Genomic DNA, 13,957 nt, shown 5'->3' with positions numbered 1-13,957 from the left:
TCAGATTCCATATTTCTCTCTCTCTCTCTACCCTTCCCCTGCTCACACAGTCTCTCTCTCTCTCTCTCTCTCTCTCTGAAATAAATAAAAACTTAAAAAAAGCAATGCTAGGAGAAAAAACGAATTGTATTTCTAATTTCTCTATTAAAAATGATAATACAGTTTCACTGATGAAGAGGAGATCAAAGACTATGCAGTAAAGGTACATAGGAAAAGTATTATAATGGAATGTCTAGTAGCAAATGAATTGCTAGCTTTTCTGGATTTTATAACATTCACGTCATTTTCCACCTATATTTTATAATTTTTTGCGATATAATTTCTTGTCCTAAATTGTCATTCTAATACCTAATATTGTATTCATCATCTTCTATCCAATTTTTTAAGGAGGGCCCAAGCTGTGGAAGTTGGGGGCACCTGAAGCCAGATCCGCCTCTCGTACACGCAGAAAGTCTTAGCCTACAGGAGAAATAAAACCAAATAACTTTATGATAAGACACACTCATGATGAGTGTGCCAGCCCCCATGCAGCCAGAGAGGAGGGGAGCAGCTGGTGAGGCCATGGCTAGGAAGCACATTTGCGGGCGTCTGATTTGGTCACACAGTGAATGATTTAAGGATGCTGTTCGAGGAAGAGAAAAGACTCATCTTCTCTCAGCAGACACGGGTTTCCCCCTAGACCATCCAGCATATAGGAAGAAATGTAAAAAGAAACACTTTGCATTTATTTGTCAAACAGTCAGATTCAAGGCTCAAATCATGATAAAAGAGCTGGCTGGACGTTCTAAGGTCGTGCAGAAGCAGGGCCATTCTTTCTTCCCTAAGAGGCTGTCCTGGATGGTGTGTAGTGTTTGGTGCCTACTGAAAGCTAACGATGTGTGCTGCACACATGGCTGGGACAATACGCAACTGCTTCCATGCACACACTCAGACACACATGTGCTCACTCACACACACGCGCACACACAACACAGGCACACATGTGCTCACGCACACACATGTGATTGCACACACGCACACACTCACGTGCTTGCACGCACACACTCAGACACACATGTTCATTTGCTCTCTCTCTCTCTCGCTCTCGCTCTCGCTCTCGCTCTCGCTCTCGCTCTCTGTCTCGCACCTGCACACACACCCATTTCCTGATGGCCTGAGGCAGGGATGATCTACTCCCTGATATGACCTGCGAGGTGCAAATAACTCCCTCGGTTCTCATTTTTCAACCCCGACTGGTACCCATCCTCACCCCCAGAAACACTGGTCACAGACTGTCTGGCAGGTCCTGAAAGATTAGGACTTCAGAAGTTACCTATTAAAATGCAAATGTCCTTGGCTGAGCTAAGACCTCTTGTCCTTATCTGCTAACAGCCTAAAGGGATTCCTTTAAGAGAAGGCTGTTTCCATTTTTTAACTGTGTAATTCTGTAAGGAAGCATAAAATAAATTGGCCTACACTACATTTGACTTGAAGGCTGACCACAAGAGGGGTTTCTCTGTCTGGAAGCGCACCTGGGAACGAGCCGGGACCCCCCAAGAGCAACTGCCCTGAGCACCCCTGCCCACCTGAGAGGGAGGTGCAGTCTGCTCCTCCACCCCCACCCCGTGCATGCCTGGCCTGGGCATGCAGCCTGCAACCTTGGGCCCAGTTTTGCCCGCTGGAGCCACCAGTGACCTTTCGAGCTCTTTTTCCCATGGACGTATAAGAGGATCTATCTCTGTTCCTCTCAAGTCCAAAGGCTCCTTACAAAATAATCACACAGTAAGTCACATACACAGCTTTCCTTTCTGCCAACCTCTATCTAAACCTTTCACTACATTAACTCCTTGAACACTCACAAAAGCAGGTGCCATCACTGTCTCTATTTTCCCAGAGGTGAGGCTAAGGCACAGAGACGCTGAGCAACATATCATAAGTGGTCTGAGCAGAGAATCAAACTGCAGAGCCTGTTCAGAGCCTGGACTCTTTAATCAGTCTTACACTTAATCTCTGTAAAATATGCATGGACAAAAATTTATTTTTGCTCTTAAATAAGTTTTAAAATTTAATGCAATAGTCTCACATTGCATAAAACTTTTTTTTAAAATACCACCATTCCCTCTGAGAATCTTCCTTAACCGGCTTACAATTCTGTTCTCCCCATTCAGAAGGAAAACTCAACTCACTTAAACTGATCTGCATTTGTTAGAAGGTAGGAAGGCAAGTCTGAGGGCCTCTGGATCTCTGGATCTCTGGACTTGAACTCAGCATTTACAAGGCAAAGTTCATGGTCAGTTTGCTTGTGCACACCCCGTGGCTCAGACTGCTTCCTAACTACAGGATGCCACCCAGATGCCTCATCTAGAAAGTGAGTGGCTGGGAACATAGCTCAAAGACAGGCAGCATGGTACCCTGGACACCCACGGTGCATATCACACTCGGGCAGTGGTCCAGCACTACGGAATGTTAGGAGACTGATTCAAGGGCTTTCTCTCTGTATTTTATAGTTTTAGAGGACACCCAAGAACTATAGCCCTAGTTAGGAAACCTTTCCCAGTCTACTGAACATTTATGAACACTAAGAGCATGGCCGTGTACCTGAGCCAGGCCCTTTGACCACTGGCAGCCTTCTGGATATGTGGTAGGACTCGCCTATAAATAGTTCATAGGAAATTTGCTCTTGCTGTATCACTATATAAAATCCAAATACTATGGTCACCTTTGCATTAGAGCAATAGCATATTTTATTAAAATCAGATACTGGAAATGTATTTGTGGCTGGTCTCCATTCAAATCCATATTTCTGCGAAAAATTCCACGGATTGTCATTTCCATGTTAGAAAGCAGTTAGTCTTAGTCTCCTAAACATGGAAGGAAAAGATCATCTTTAAGATTATTTTCTGACATCTTATTTTTCTTTTCTTGGGGGGAAAACGTCTCTTTCCACACTCAAAACTGTGGCTTCCATAACCCCTGTCCCCATCTCCTTTTCAGTGGTATTTGCTTCAGGAGTCCTGGGAGTTTCCATTTATTTCTTTTGGATCCACCCTAAGCAGGTAACTGTTCAGGTCAAGACAAGAATAAAAAAAAAAGTATTAACACCACTGCCTTTATTGTGAAAGTCCATCAGGCAGGCAGCACCGCTATTGAGGGCTCTTACCTGAGCAGGCTCCTGTCCTGGTGGCAAAGAGAGCTGATGACCTCCTGGCCTTAAGAATCTAGATTAAGGGATGCCTGGGTGGCTCAGTCGGTTAAGCGTCTGACTTTGGCTCAGATCACAATCTCACAGTTCGTGGGTTCGAGCCCCACGTCGGGCTCTGTGCTGACAGCTCAGAGCCTGGAGCCTGTTTCAGAGTCTGTGTCTCCCTCTCTCTCTGACCCTCCCCTGCTCATGCTGTCTTTCTCTCTATCTCAGAAAAAAATAAAAAACATTATAAAAATAATTTAAAAATAAAGTTAAAAAAAGAGTCTAGATTAAAAGGTAAGAATCTCTCTCTCCTCTCTCCAGGCACATCTATGAAATATACATAACGAATATGCGACCATGCCAACAGCACGGTGTGACTAGGGTTGGAGAAGCCATCTCATGGAACAAAGAAAAGAAACTGTAGAAATAAAAAAAAAAAGTTGGGGGGGGGGCGCCTGGGTGGCTTAGTCGGTTAAGCGTCCGGCTTTCGCTTAGGTCATGATCTCGTGGTTCGTGGGTTCGAGCCCCGCGTCGGGCTCTGTGCTGACAGCCAGCTCAGAGCCTGGAGCCTATTTCAGAGTCTGTATCTCCCTCTCTCTCTGACCCTCCCCTGCTCACGCTGTCTTTCTCTCTCTCCTAGAAATAAATAAAAATAATTAAAAAAATAAAAAAAACAAAGAAAAGAAACTGTAGAAGGAGATTGGACCAGATCATGGTTTTCCATTTGTGGGTTGCAGGTCCCTGGGAACCCACTTTCTGTGTGGTGCCATGAGGCCATGTGCACTTGGAGGATGCTGGGTATGTAGACTGGATGGATGGACATTACATGGAAATGGTCACGAGCACGGGCTCTTTAGCAACACCGCCGAGTTTCAAATCTTAATTCTTCCACTTAGCAGCTGTGTGCTCAGACAAGTCACCGAAGTTCCTTGTGTTTCAATTTCCTCATTCTTTAACCACATGAATTTGGTGGGAGCAAAACAGATTAGACGTGTCGCCTGCTTAGCCCTGTGCCTAGTCCTCAGGGAGAGATCAGTGTTCTTACACATGCATTCACACCACAAGTGGACAGCTATTTTGCTCTTTCATCACTTCACATTCCAATTTCATACAGACCTTGCCTTGTGCTGAAGAACATGGAGAAGAAAAAGCAAATAAATTAGCCCTCCATCTGCTTCCCAGTTTTGGAGAAGGGCACAAATGCCCACAGATCCTATGGACCAACCCTTCCGTGGCTAGCATGTCCCAAGTCACAAAAGCCCCCATCAGAAGCCTTTCACTCTGGCTCCAGATGCAGAAAGACAAGCCACAGCTCACCAGCCCTGTCGTTCCCACATGGCTATTGGTGTTTCTCTTCTCCACTGCTACCAAGTGACATAAAAACAAACTAAGATTTCCAAGAACCAACAATAGGTCAGAATATGGGAAAGAGATGCTGTGTGGGAATACTTGGATTGTAAAACCTGTGAGAAGAAAGGAGATAAAGACCCAGTCTACTGATCTCAGTGTGTGCACTTGCTGATACTGAGAGGCAGGACATACAAGAAATTAACAGCACATTCCAGCCAGAGAGACTGGATGTAAAATTTTGAGGACTTCACTTTTATAGAAGGGAAAGGACTATGGAATTCCACCTGTGCATCAACCCATTATTCCAGGGGAAGTGGAGCTACTGCCTTGTCTCAGTGTCAATTTGTTCCTTTCAGTACCTGTGGTTGCACACTGTGGGGATGATTTACTCTTCCTGATGTTGCTGCTGCTGGTTTTGTTGTCGGTTTTGTTTTTGTCTCAGGGCTGGATGGACAGGGTGGTTTGGTTTGTTTTTAAAGCTTTCACGAACAGCTTTTGCTGAATCCTCAAACTCTTTGCCCTCACCACTGCCAAACACTACCTTCATTTCAACAGCAGACACCAAATCAAAAGCTTTAGGAGGTGCAGCAAATGAAAGTGATCTCTCTCACCCCGAAGCTTATCCTCTCTCTGATAGAAGACTGTACACCTCAACGAGCCCACTTTCCCTCCCATTCAAGAAGGAAGTGTTTGGACAGCATGGGGTCTCAGGAGGAAGCTTTCAAATACACTGTGTGAATCACAGGAAAGCGTTTGTCTCTGAAGGGCAATGTCATTGTAAGATCAGTGTCCTAGGAAAAAGGAATATCCCATAAGTGCCCTGGACAAACTCTCAACAAAGTGGTAAAGTAGATCTCTCACTTCCAGGATCCTGTTATTCAAATATTGCTCTGATGGCACCATAAAAACATCATCTTCCTCACTTCTTTCTCCTCCTCCCCACCCTCACTGAACAACTTTTTGTGTTCAAGTCTTTCCTTATCATGCTCCCTTCATCATGATTATGGAGATGAATGAGATTGCTTTATGTAAATTAACTATACCAGCTATCAAATAAAGGTAGGTGACCAATTGCCTTAGTCCAGTTAAAATTCAGAATTCTCTTAAAAACATTTTTTTAATGTTTTATTTATTTCTAGGAGAGAGAGAGAGACAGCTTGAGCAGGGGAGGGTCAGAGAGAGAGGGAGTCACAGACTGAAACAGGCTCCAGGCTCTGAGCTGGCAGTCAGCACAGAGCCCGACGCGGGGCTCGAACCCACAACCGCGAGATCATGACCTAAGCGAAAGTCGGACGCTTAACCGACTAAGCCACCCAGGCGCCCCCTTAAAAACATTTTTTAACTTTATTTATTTTTGAGAGACAGAGGGAGAGAGTGAGAGGCAGAGTGTGAGCAGGGGGGAGCAGAGAAACAGGGACACACAGAATTCAAAGCAGGCTCCAGGCTCCTAGATGTCAGCACAGAGCCCAACGTGGGGCTTGAATCCACAAACTGTGAGATCATGACCTGAGCCGTAGTCTGACGCTTAACCACCTGAGCCACCCAAGCACCCCTTAAAAGTCTTTAATAAATGATGGTACTAAAGAAGGGGAAGTGCTATTTATGGAGCCTCTTTTATATACCAGATGCTAGGTGATGCACTTTATGCATTTATTATCTTATTACACCTCATAATAAAGCCTTTACCTGGATGCCGTTATTGTCTCTATGTTATCGGTAAACCTTAATGACAAATACTGGGAGTATTTTAATTCAGATCTTCAAATACAAACAACTTGCCTTTTTTCAAAATAACTTGCTACTTTCTTTAAAGATCTATCACTAAACCATTGCATGGCCTAAAACAAGTCACCAATCTCTCTTATCTGGAAATTTAAAAAAAAATTTTTTTAACATTTATTCATTTTTGAGAGACAGAGAGAGACAGAGTGTGAGTGGGGGAGGTGCAGAGAGAGAGAGGGAGACACAGAATCTGAAACAAGCTGTCAGGACAGAGCCCGACGCGGGCTTGAACCCACGCACCGCAAGATCATGACCTGAGCCAAAGTTGGGTGCTTAACCAACTGAGCCACCCAGGTGCCCCATGGAAATTTCTATGTATGAATCTTTGTAGCCTCAAATTCTCTAATTCCACAAAAGCTGGAAGTTTTGGTTAGGTCCACCTGCAGAGGAACTTTATGGTTGATTCAGGAGACTTACTCCAACAGTCAGTAAGGAAGTTAGCAAGGTGAGCCTAGCTAACTTCGACCTGTCCTGCCTACTTCAGAGTTTCAACAAGGACCTAATAGAATAAATACTGCATGTAAAATAAAATAAAATAAAATAAAATAAAATAAAAACACCCTGTGAATTTCAAAGACTACAGGTATTTGTGAAGTTATCATCTCCAGGATCGTCATCAATACCAAGTCCCTCAAGAAGGAGAGTAGCTCTGACCCAGAGCTAAAACATAGAATGATTGGTCAAAGGGGTCCCGGTGGAAGGAGAGCTGGTGTGGGCTGAAAGGAAAAAGGGAGGTCATGCCAGAAGATTAGAAACATAAAAATGGATAAAAGCTGAAAAAGAAAATAAATTCTAGAATAGACCCTGGAAGCCATGGTCTCACATCTCATCCTGTGGTGTGAGCTGCATCAAGACGCAGTGGAAGAGGAGTCTCTGAAAACAGCCCCAGTTTGGCTGCTCAGAGAGTGGATGGAAATGTATGGATTGGCAGGCTTGTGGACCAGCAGGAGATTAGGTAACAGGTGTGATCATGGCTCCAGAGAACCACAAGCAAATTTTGGCAATTTCTGGCCCAGGATGGGAGTGTGCTAAGAGGGTAAATATGAAATTGCCAAATTAGGTGCCACTCTGAATATTATCTGCAGAGAAGAAAGCAAACCCAGGCGTGGCTGATGAGGTAACCAGATATGGTACAGAAGAAATTTACTTCTCCTTTCTGGTTTCAGGTCTATATTAAGGCGTTAGGTCTCTCCAGTACAGTTGGCATCTGGGGACCAGGGAGGAGATGGCTGTTTTCCTGGGAAGCCCTGCTCTGCTATGGACAGCACTGCTGCTCCTCTGTAAGTAGAGGCTTGGTGACCCCTCCTGGAGAGGCCAACATGGATCTGGGGAGCGGAGGGGGTAGAAACGTTGACACTTTTCGTGACGAAGTTTCATGGGCTCTGTGCAAATCGCAGAGGATTCTCCCGGGAATCCATAGTGGACACAGCTGGGGAGCAGAGCGAACCGGGCTGAGCAACACCCACAGGGGAGCCAGCCCGAAAGCCTGTTCTTGCACTCACTCTGGCATCTCCCAGAGGGCAAGAGAGGGAGGGCAGAGGAAAGAGGGAAGTTTCTTCTCTCCCTGGGTCAGATTCCTGAGAAGATAGTTGACCCTTTAAACCTCCATGGATGTTGGGGGCACTTGGGTGGCTCAGTTGGTTAAGAGTTGGTGTCCGACTCTTGATTTCTGCTCAGGTCATGATCTCATGGTTCATGGGATCAAACCCTGTGTTGGGCTCTACACTGACAGCATGGAGCCTGCTTGGGATTCTCTCTCTCTCTCTCTCTCTCTCTCTCTCTCTCTCTCTCCCAATAAATTTTAAAAAATCGGGCACCTGGGTGGCTCAGTCAGTTAAGTATTCAACTTTAGCTCAGGTCATGATCTCACAGTTTGTGGGTTTGAGCCCCACATCAAGCTCTGTGCTGACAGCTAGCTCAGAGCCTGGAGCCTGTTTCAGACTCTGTATCTCCCTCTCTCTCTGACCCTCCCCTGCTCGTGCTGTATGTGTGTGTCTCTCTCCTAGAAATAAATAAAACTATTAAAAAAAGTTTTTTTTTAATAGTTTTATTTATTTCTAGGAGAGAGAGAGACAGCGTGAGCAGGGGAGGGTCAGAGAGAGAGGGAGTCACAGACCGAAACAGGCTCCAGGCTCTGAGCTGGCAGTCAGCACAGAGCCCAACACGGGGCTCGAACCCACGAACCACGAGATCATGACCTAAGCGAAAGTCGGACGCTTAACCGACTAAGCCACCCAGGCGCCCCAAACATTAAAAAAAATTTAAAAACCCAACAAAACAAAACAAAACCCTCCATGTACATAGACCTCATCACCATCCCCAGACCCCCATCCTCAGGAGTTCCAGAAGGCTGGACAGAGACACTAACTTATCCTTTCTGGAATTTTGCAGATCCAGGTGGCATGTCAGCAGGTGAGTGAGTCCTTGGTCCTTGCTCCATCAGTCTCAACATGGCTGGGCACACTCCCCACTACATTGTTTCCCTTCACGCCACCTCCTCTGCTTTCTAATGATTAGGCATCTGTCCCTTCCTGCCCAGCCTGAGCCCCACTTACTCCCTGCCTGCCTGCCTTCTTTCCCCCTTCAACAACTTCTCATGTACCACCTCATTCTCTCGAGGCACCCCACCTCTTTCTATGGCAACAACCATGTCAGTGGAAGATCTAAATGTCTCACCTGCCCTGCCCTGCCCCACCCCTGCCCAGGCACTGCCACACAATCTCACTCAATTCTTACATCATCATCATGGTTAGTAGTGCCGACATTTTAGAATTGAGGGCTTTGCCTGATTAAGTGCCTTGCTGGAGGTCACATGGCTGACCAAGGGCCAGCTTCTAACAGAAACCCCTGGGGTCCAAATCCAGTTCTGTTTCTGTACCTCATCGCCACTGGCCACTTCCTAGGGTTTGGTTAAATTTGTACCACATCTCTTTGTTCCTGAAAACCTATTAGGACTGATTCTCTCGGTGCTTCTCACTTCCTCCCAGAACTGACACGCATTTTTCACTCCATATCCACTCACAGTTAAATAGTCATAAAAATTTAGAGCTGGGAGAGACTATGTTTCATCTAGTCTAACACATTTATTCATCCATTATTCACACGTTCATCCACTCAGTAAATATTTAATGAATACGTCCTATGTCCCAGCCATTGTGCTGAGCTAGGGCTGAACAGGACAGACATTGTCTCTGCCTGATCAGAGGCTCTAGTCCTCACTGACAGATACTGGTATTGAAATCAGGAGGACCGAAGTGGTTATCCTCTGTCACACAGTAAGTGAGTTCACTTGTTTGTTTTCTAACATGTCACATTTGTGTTCCACCTTTCCCCTGAGTTTAGGACTCCCTGGGGCCACAGCACTGTTTCCTCATTCTTGTAATCCTAGGAATCAAGACAGTTTCTTATTGGTGGCAGTACAAGGGTAGACTGACCACTAACTGTCTGACTATTGCCATCTGTATTTTGGAACCCTTTGCACCTCCTCTATATCTCTTTCCACAATTTGTCTCCTCAAAGACATCCGGCAATCTACAGTGTCCTTGAATCCACCATGGACTACCATATTGGAAGTTGACAATGTGACTCTTACATGTAAAGTAAACAATTCCCTTGAACTCAGCTCTACTATGTGGTTCCATAACAAGACCCTTTTGGGAGTGACAACTTCACATCTGGACATTGTGAAAGCCCAAGCCCAGGATAGTGGGGAGTACCGGTGTCGGAACAAAGGATCCATCCTGAGTAAACCTGTGTACCTAAAAGTCCTCCGTGGTAAGTTCCAGGGCTATGGAAAAATAGATTCCTCCATGTGAGGAAGGGCCCATGTGAGGATGGGGAGAGATCAAGTTATTCCAGGGCTTGGCACACTGGGGCGTGACTCAGGGTCTCTCACTCAAGACCTGCCTGTGTCCTTCCACTGCTACCCCTGCATGGCCCTGTGTCCTTTCCATGTTCTGGCCATCTCCCGTCTCCCAGTGGTATCCTTCCAGTCCACCTCACCTCTCTTTTTCTGCTTGGGGGAGATGTACATGATATGGTCACATGGCCTGTTGGATCTGTGAACACTGCAAAGAGCTGAACATCTGAAATAGGATCAAAAGGTCCAGTTTGCTCAACAATTTCCATGAGCCATGACCTGGATATTAGGTTGCATTCTTAGTTTTGAAAGACATCCAGGTAGACCTCTCACAACTTCCATGGCTACTAATGGACAAATGTTATGTTTGCTTAAATTTCGTGACTGTTGCCGCCAACCATTAGCACAGCACATTAGTTCAGTCACATGTGGGTTAGTTAGTAAATGCTGGATGAACAAAGAAATGATTTCATTTAAATGGCTAGGTCATGGATATATTTTGCTTTATCTTTTTAATACAAATATATTTTAAAGGCTAAACATACTTTATATTTTTCGAGTGACTGGAGGCATGGCAACATCCATATGCAAATTCCAAATACAAATGAAAGCAGGAGGGAATAGCTTCTTTATTTCCTTGGAGTAGATTCTAGAAAATCCTCAAGAATCGCTTCTAAATCAACTGTGCCCTGCACAGCCTAGCCAGAGTTTTGTTCCAAATTCTCCTTCGTTGAATGCTCTTCAATTCTTACAATGACATTAGCCATAGGACCCAACTCTTAGACTTTACAGACTCATTGTTAACAAGCATTCTTTGAGTACCTACGGACTCTGAATTAATCTTGTTAGGCACTGGGGATCTAATGTAAGGATCAGACATGGTCCCTGGCCTCCTGAAGTATGAAACCAAATGAGGAAGAGGACATTAAGTGAGTAACTACATACATAATTAGAATTAGCATACATGTACTGGGGAACTTTGGGAACCAACTACGATTAACAGTAGAACTAAGGAGTCCCTAAAAAGCAAGAGGACAAAACAAATCTGCCCCCTAGGTGAGGACTCCCTGGACAGAATTGTCTTATTCTCCCTTAGTGGCCAGAGCTTGCATCAACAGAGCTGAAGGGAATACTGGCTTTCAAGCCTTCCATGGATGGGCTCAGCAGAAATGTCAGAGTGGTTTTATAGCCCCAGACTTGCCTTTCAGGAGGAGAGATGTATCCATATAGAGGACAGACTCTAAGCATGATTTTGTTTTTCCTTTTAATTGCTCTTATGAGCCAAGAAATGGATTAATGATAAACTGTGGATCCTGACACAGACTCTGTACATGGCCACTCTTATTTTTTCTGTCTTTCTGTGTCTATCTATCCATTTGCTGTTAAATAACATAATGACTGCTCTTCAGAGTGGCTGCTCCTCCAGGTCTCTCCTGAGGTGGTGATGGAGGGTGAGTCCTTCCTCATCAGGTGCCATGGTTGGAAGAATCGGGATGTCAGAAAAGTGACCTACTACAGGAATGGCAAAGCCCTCAAGTACTGGTACGAAAACCACAACATCTCCTTTAACAATGCCACAGTAAGAGACAGTGGTACCTATTACTGCACCGGCTTGATTTGGAAAATAAATCACACCTCTAACTTCCTGAACATTGCTGTGACAAAAGGTGAGTTGGTAAAGAAGGAAGGGAGGCCACCACAGGGGAGGGGAGAGAGAGGACACCGGAGCCTGAAATGGCTGCGGCGTGCAGAATGGGACAGCTGGGGCACTTTGTCAAGCCCACAGGCCTGCAGGGAGGAGCACGGGGTTGGGGGGGACGGCACATCTCTCAGTCTCTGTTGGAGTCCTTATTTGTTTGCTGGTGATAGTAATACCTGCTCACATGGTGGAATTTGTATGAACACTAAATGCGGTGATATTTGTGAAATGTATGTGCAGCCTGTGAAGCACTACACAAGCATAAAGGATCATAGTCATCGGTCCGATCCCAGAGTCCTCTGTTGCTCCTCGGGAGAACACTTCTAGTTGTCAAATTGAAAGAGAGCCTCCGTGTTGGAGGAATGAAGGTGGTGAGGAGCTTGGAGACACCATACTCGGGGAGGAGGGCGGGGGACAGAGACCCACACACCAGTGGGTGGTGTGACCAGGTGGTGAGGAGACAGAGCCTCAAGAGGAGACCTGGGCAGGTGCGCTGCCTCAGGGGCCAGATATGAAGATGCTCTTTCCAAACTCCAAAGAAGAGAGAGAGTCTTTGGAATGCCTGCCTTGCAAGGAGGAAATTAGACTTTTTGCTTGGCAGACCTGGTTCATATTAATGTCTAAAACAGCAGGAGACTATAAGCCAGAATTAAGCTTTAATGTCAATATTCTGTTAACTAGCCTGAGACCTAAATGCTATTTAATTGTCATTGGCCTTCTGGTATCTTTATCTGTGAAATAAAGGGCTTGGTCTAGATGCCCCTTGAGGAACGTTAAAAATACTGATGTTTGCATCTTACCTCTTGAGATTCTGATTTCACTGGTTTGGAGGACTGAGCATCAGTATTTTTAAAAGCCCTTTCAGGTAATGGTCATGGGCAGCCAGTGTTGAGAGCCATGGAGTCTAGGTGATCTCTACGGGATTTGTGGCTGTAACATTCTGGAGCTCTGTAATTCTACAATAATCACAAAAATCGGTGTCTTGTAAACAAAATAATAGAATCACAAGAGAAGGGGATTGTAAGGCAGCTTAAAGAGGCTCTGGCCCAGTGTTCTCATGTCACCCAACAGACATGCAGTAAATGATGAATGATTCAGAAATGAGGCACTGGTGAATGCCCATCATCCCTCGCTGTCTCCTTTCCAGCCTCAAGTCATATGTGAGATCCAAGAAGGAGATCACCTTTCCTATGACCTTCCCCACTGGGCACACTGGCCAGAGGACCTATAGCCTGGGCCTTGGGGGAAGGTCTCAGGAGTCCTGCACCTCCCAAATCCCTGAGCGTTGCCCTCAGGTCCTGGACAGCATATCATGTTAGTGCTAGAAGACAGAAGACCATGCTAGGTTCTTCTTTTAGGGAGGATGAAGCCCTGAGCCCCATTCTTCAATTCCTCATATGGCTTATGTTTCCTGTTGCATCCAGATTTCCCCACAGAACTTGAAAGCAAATACTACTGGCTACAATTTGTGATCCCATTGTTGGTGGTGATTCTGTTTGCTGTGGACACAGGGCTGTTTATCTTGACCCAGCAGCAGTTGAAACTGCTCTTGAAGATGAAGAGGACCAGGAAGGGCAAGAACCTTATGGACCCACGTCGCAAGCCAGACCCCAAAATCAACTGATATTGCTGCTCAAGACACATTTGCAACAGCAACTTCTTTCCGGCATTAGTAATCACTTCTCCACGGTCAAACACAGCTCACAGTGCACACGGGAGTGTCCGTAAACAAGGCTTTACAGAACTGCTTCATTACACCAACTGAAACTGGTTGAGTGGCATGTAATAGCAACTGCTCAATAAACATCAGTTAAACAAATGAAAGAATGAATGCATTCATTTATTAGCATCTGTAAGATCTCCAATTTGAATAAAAGGGGTATGGAACCAGGTAACATGATGCATCTAAGTATTTGATGCTTGCTAGTTTCTTTTTTTGTTGTTGTTTGTTTGTTTGTTTGTTTGTTTTGTTTTTGTTTTTGTTTCTAGAGGCAAGAACCATAAGGTTCTAGGTTAAGAATGTTTTCTCTTAACTATTGTAAATCTGAACCCGGCCGATGAAGACATGGCAGTATGCTGGTGAGATCTCTCATTGTTATGC

At 45.2% G+C, this 13,957-nt stretch overlaps 1 protein-coding gene and 1 non-coding gene across 2 annotated transcripts; both read left to right on the top strand.

The window, feature by feature from the left end:
- Positions 1 to 3,211: 3,211 nt before the first annotated feature.
- Positions 3,212 to 3,296, top strand: TRNAQ-UUG (transfer RNA glutamine (anticodon UUG)). Its single transcript has one exon. It is a non-coding gene; the product is annotated as a tRNA-Gln (tRNA).
- Positions 3,297 to 7,488: 4,192 nt separating this feature from the next.
- FCER1A (Fc epsilon receptor Ia) lies at positions 7,489 to 13,656 on the top strand. Its single transcript, XM_077759998.1, has 5 exons — positions 7,489 to 7,578; positions 8,690 to 8,710; positions 9,818 to 10,072; positions 11,567 to 11,824; positions 13,281 to 13,656. The coding sequence occupies exons 1-5, from the start codon at positions 7,524 to 7,526 to the stop codon at positions 13,478 to 13,480; spliced, it is 789 nt and encodes a 262-aa protein (XP_077616124.1). The 5' UTR covers positions 7,489 to 7,523; the 3' UTR covers positions 13,481 to 13,656.
- The last annotated feature ends 301 nt before the right edge of the window (positions 13,657 to 13,957 follow it).

Source organism: Crocuta crocuta, unplaced genomic scaffold (genome assembly GCF_008692635.1).
Source record: "Crocuta crocuta isolate KB4526 unplaced genomic scaffold, BGI_CrCroc_1.0 scaffold133, whole genome shotgun sequence".
NCBI lineage: Eukaryota > Metazoa > Chordata > Mammalia > Carnivora > Hyaenidae > Crocuta > Crocuta crocuta.
Note: the sequence above shows the minus strand (reverse complement) of the source record. Positions and strands in the feature narration are given on the sequence as shown.

Excerpts from the sequence above, each read along its gene's own strand:
- FCER1A (XM_077759998.1), top strand. The coding sequence starts at position 7,524 with ATGGCTGTTTTCCTGGGAAGCCCTGCTCTGCTATGGACAGCACTGCTG. Across the intron at positions 8,711-9,817 it reads TCCAGGTGGCATGTCAGCAG|ACATCCGGCAATCTACAGTG; the intron begins GTGAGTGAGTCC and ends GTCTCCTCAAAG. Across the intron at positions 10,073-11,566 it reads GTACCTAAAAGTCCTCCGTG|AGTGGCTGCTCCTCCAGGTC; the intron begins GTAAGTTCCAGG and ends ACTGCTCTTCAG.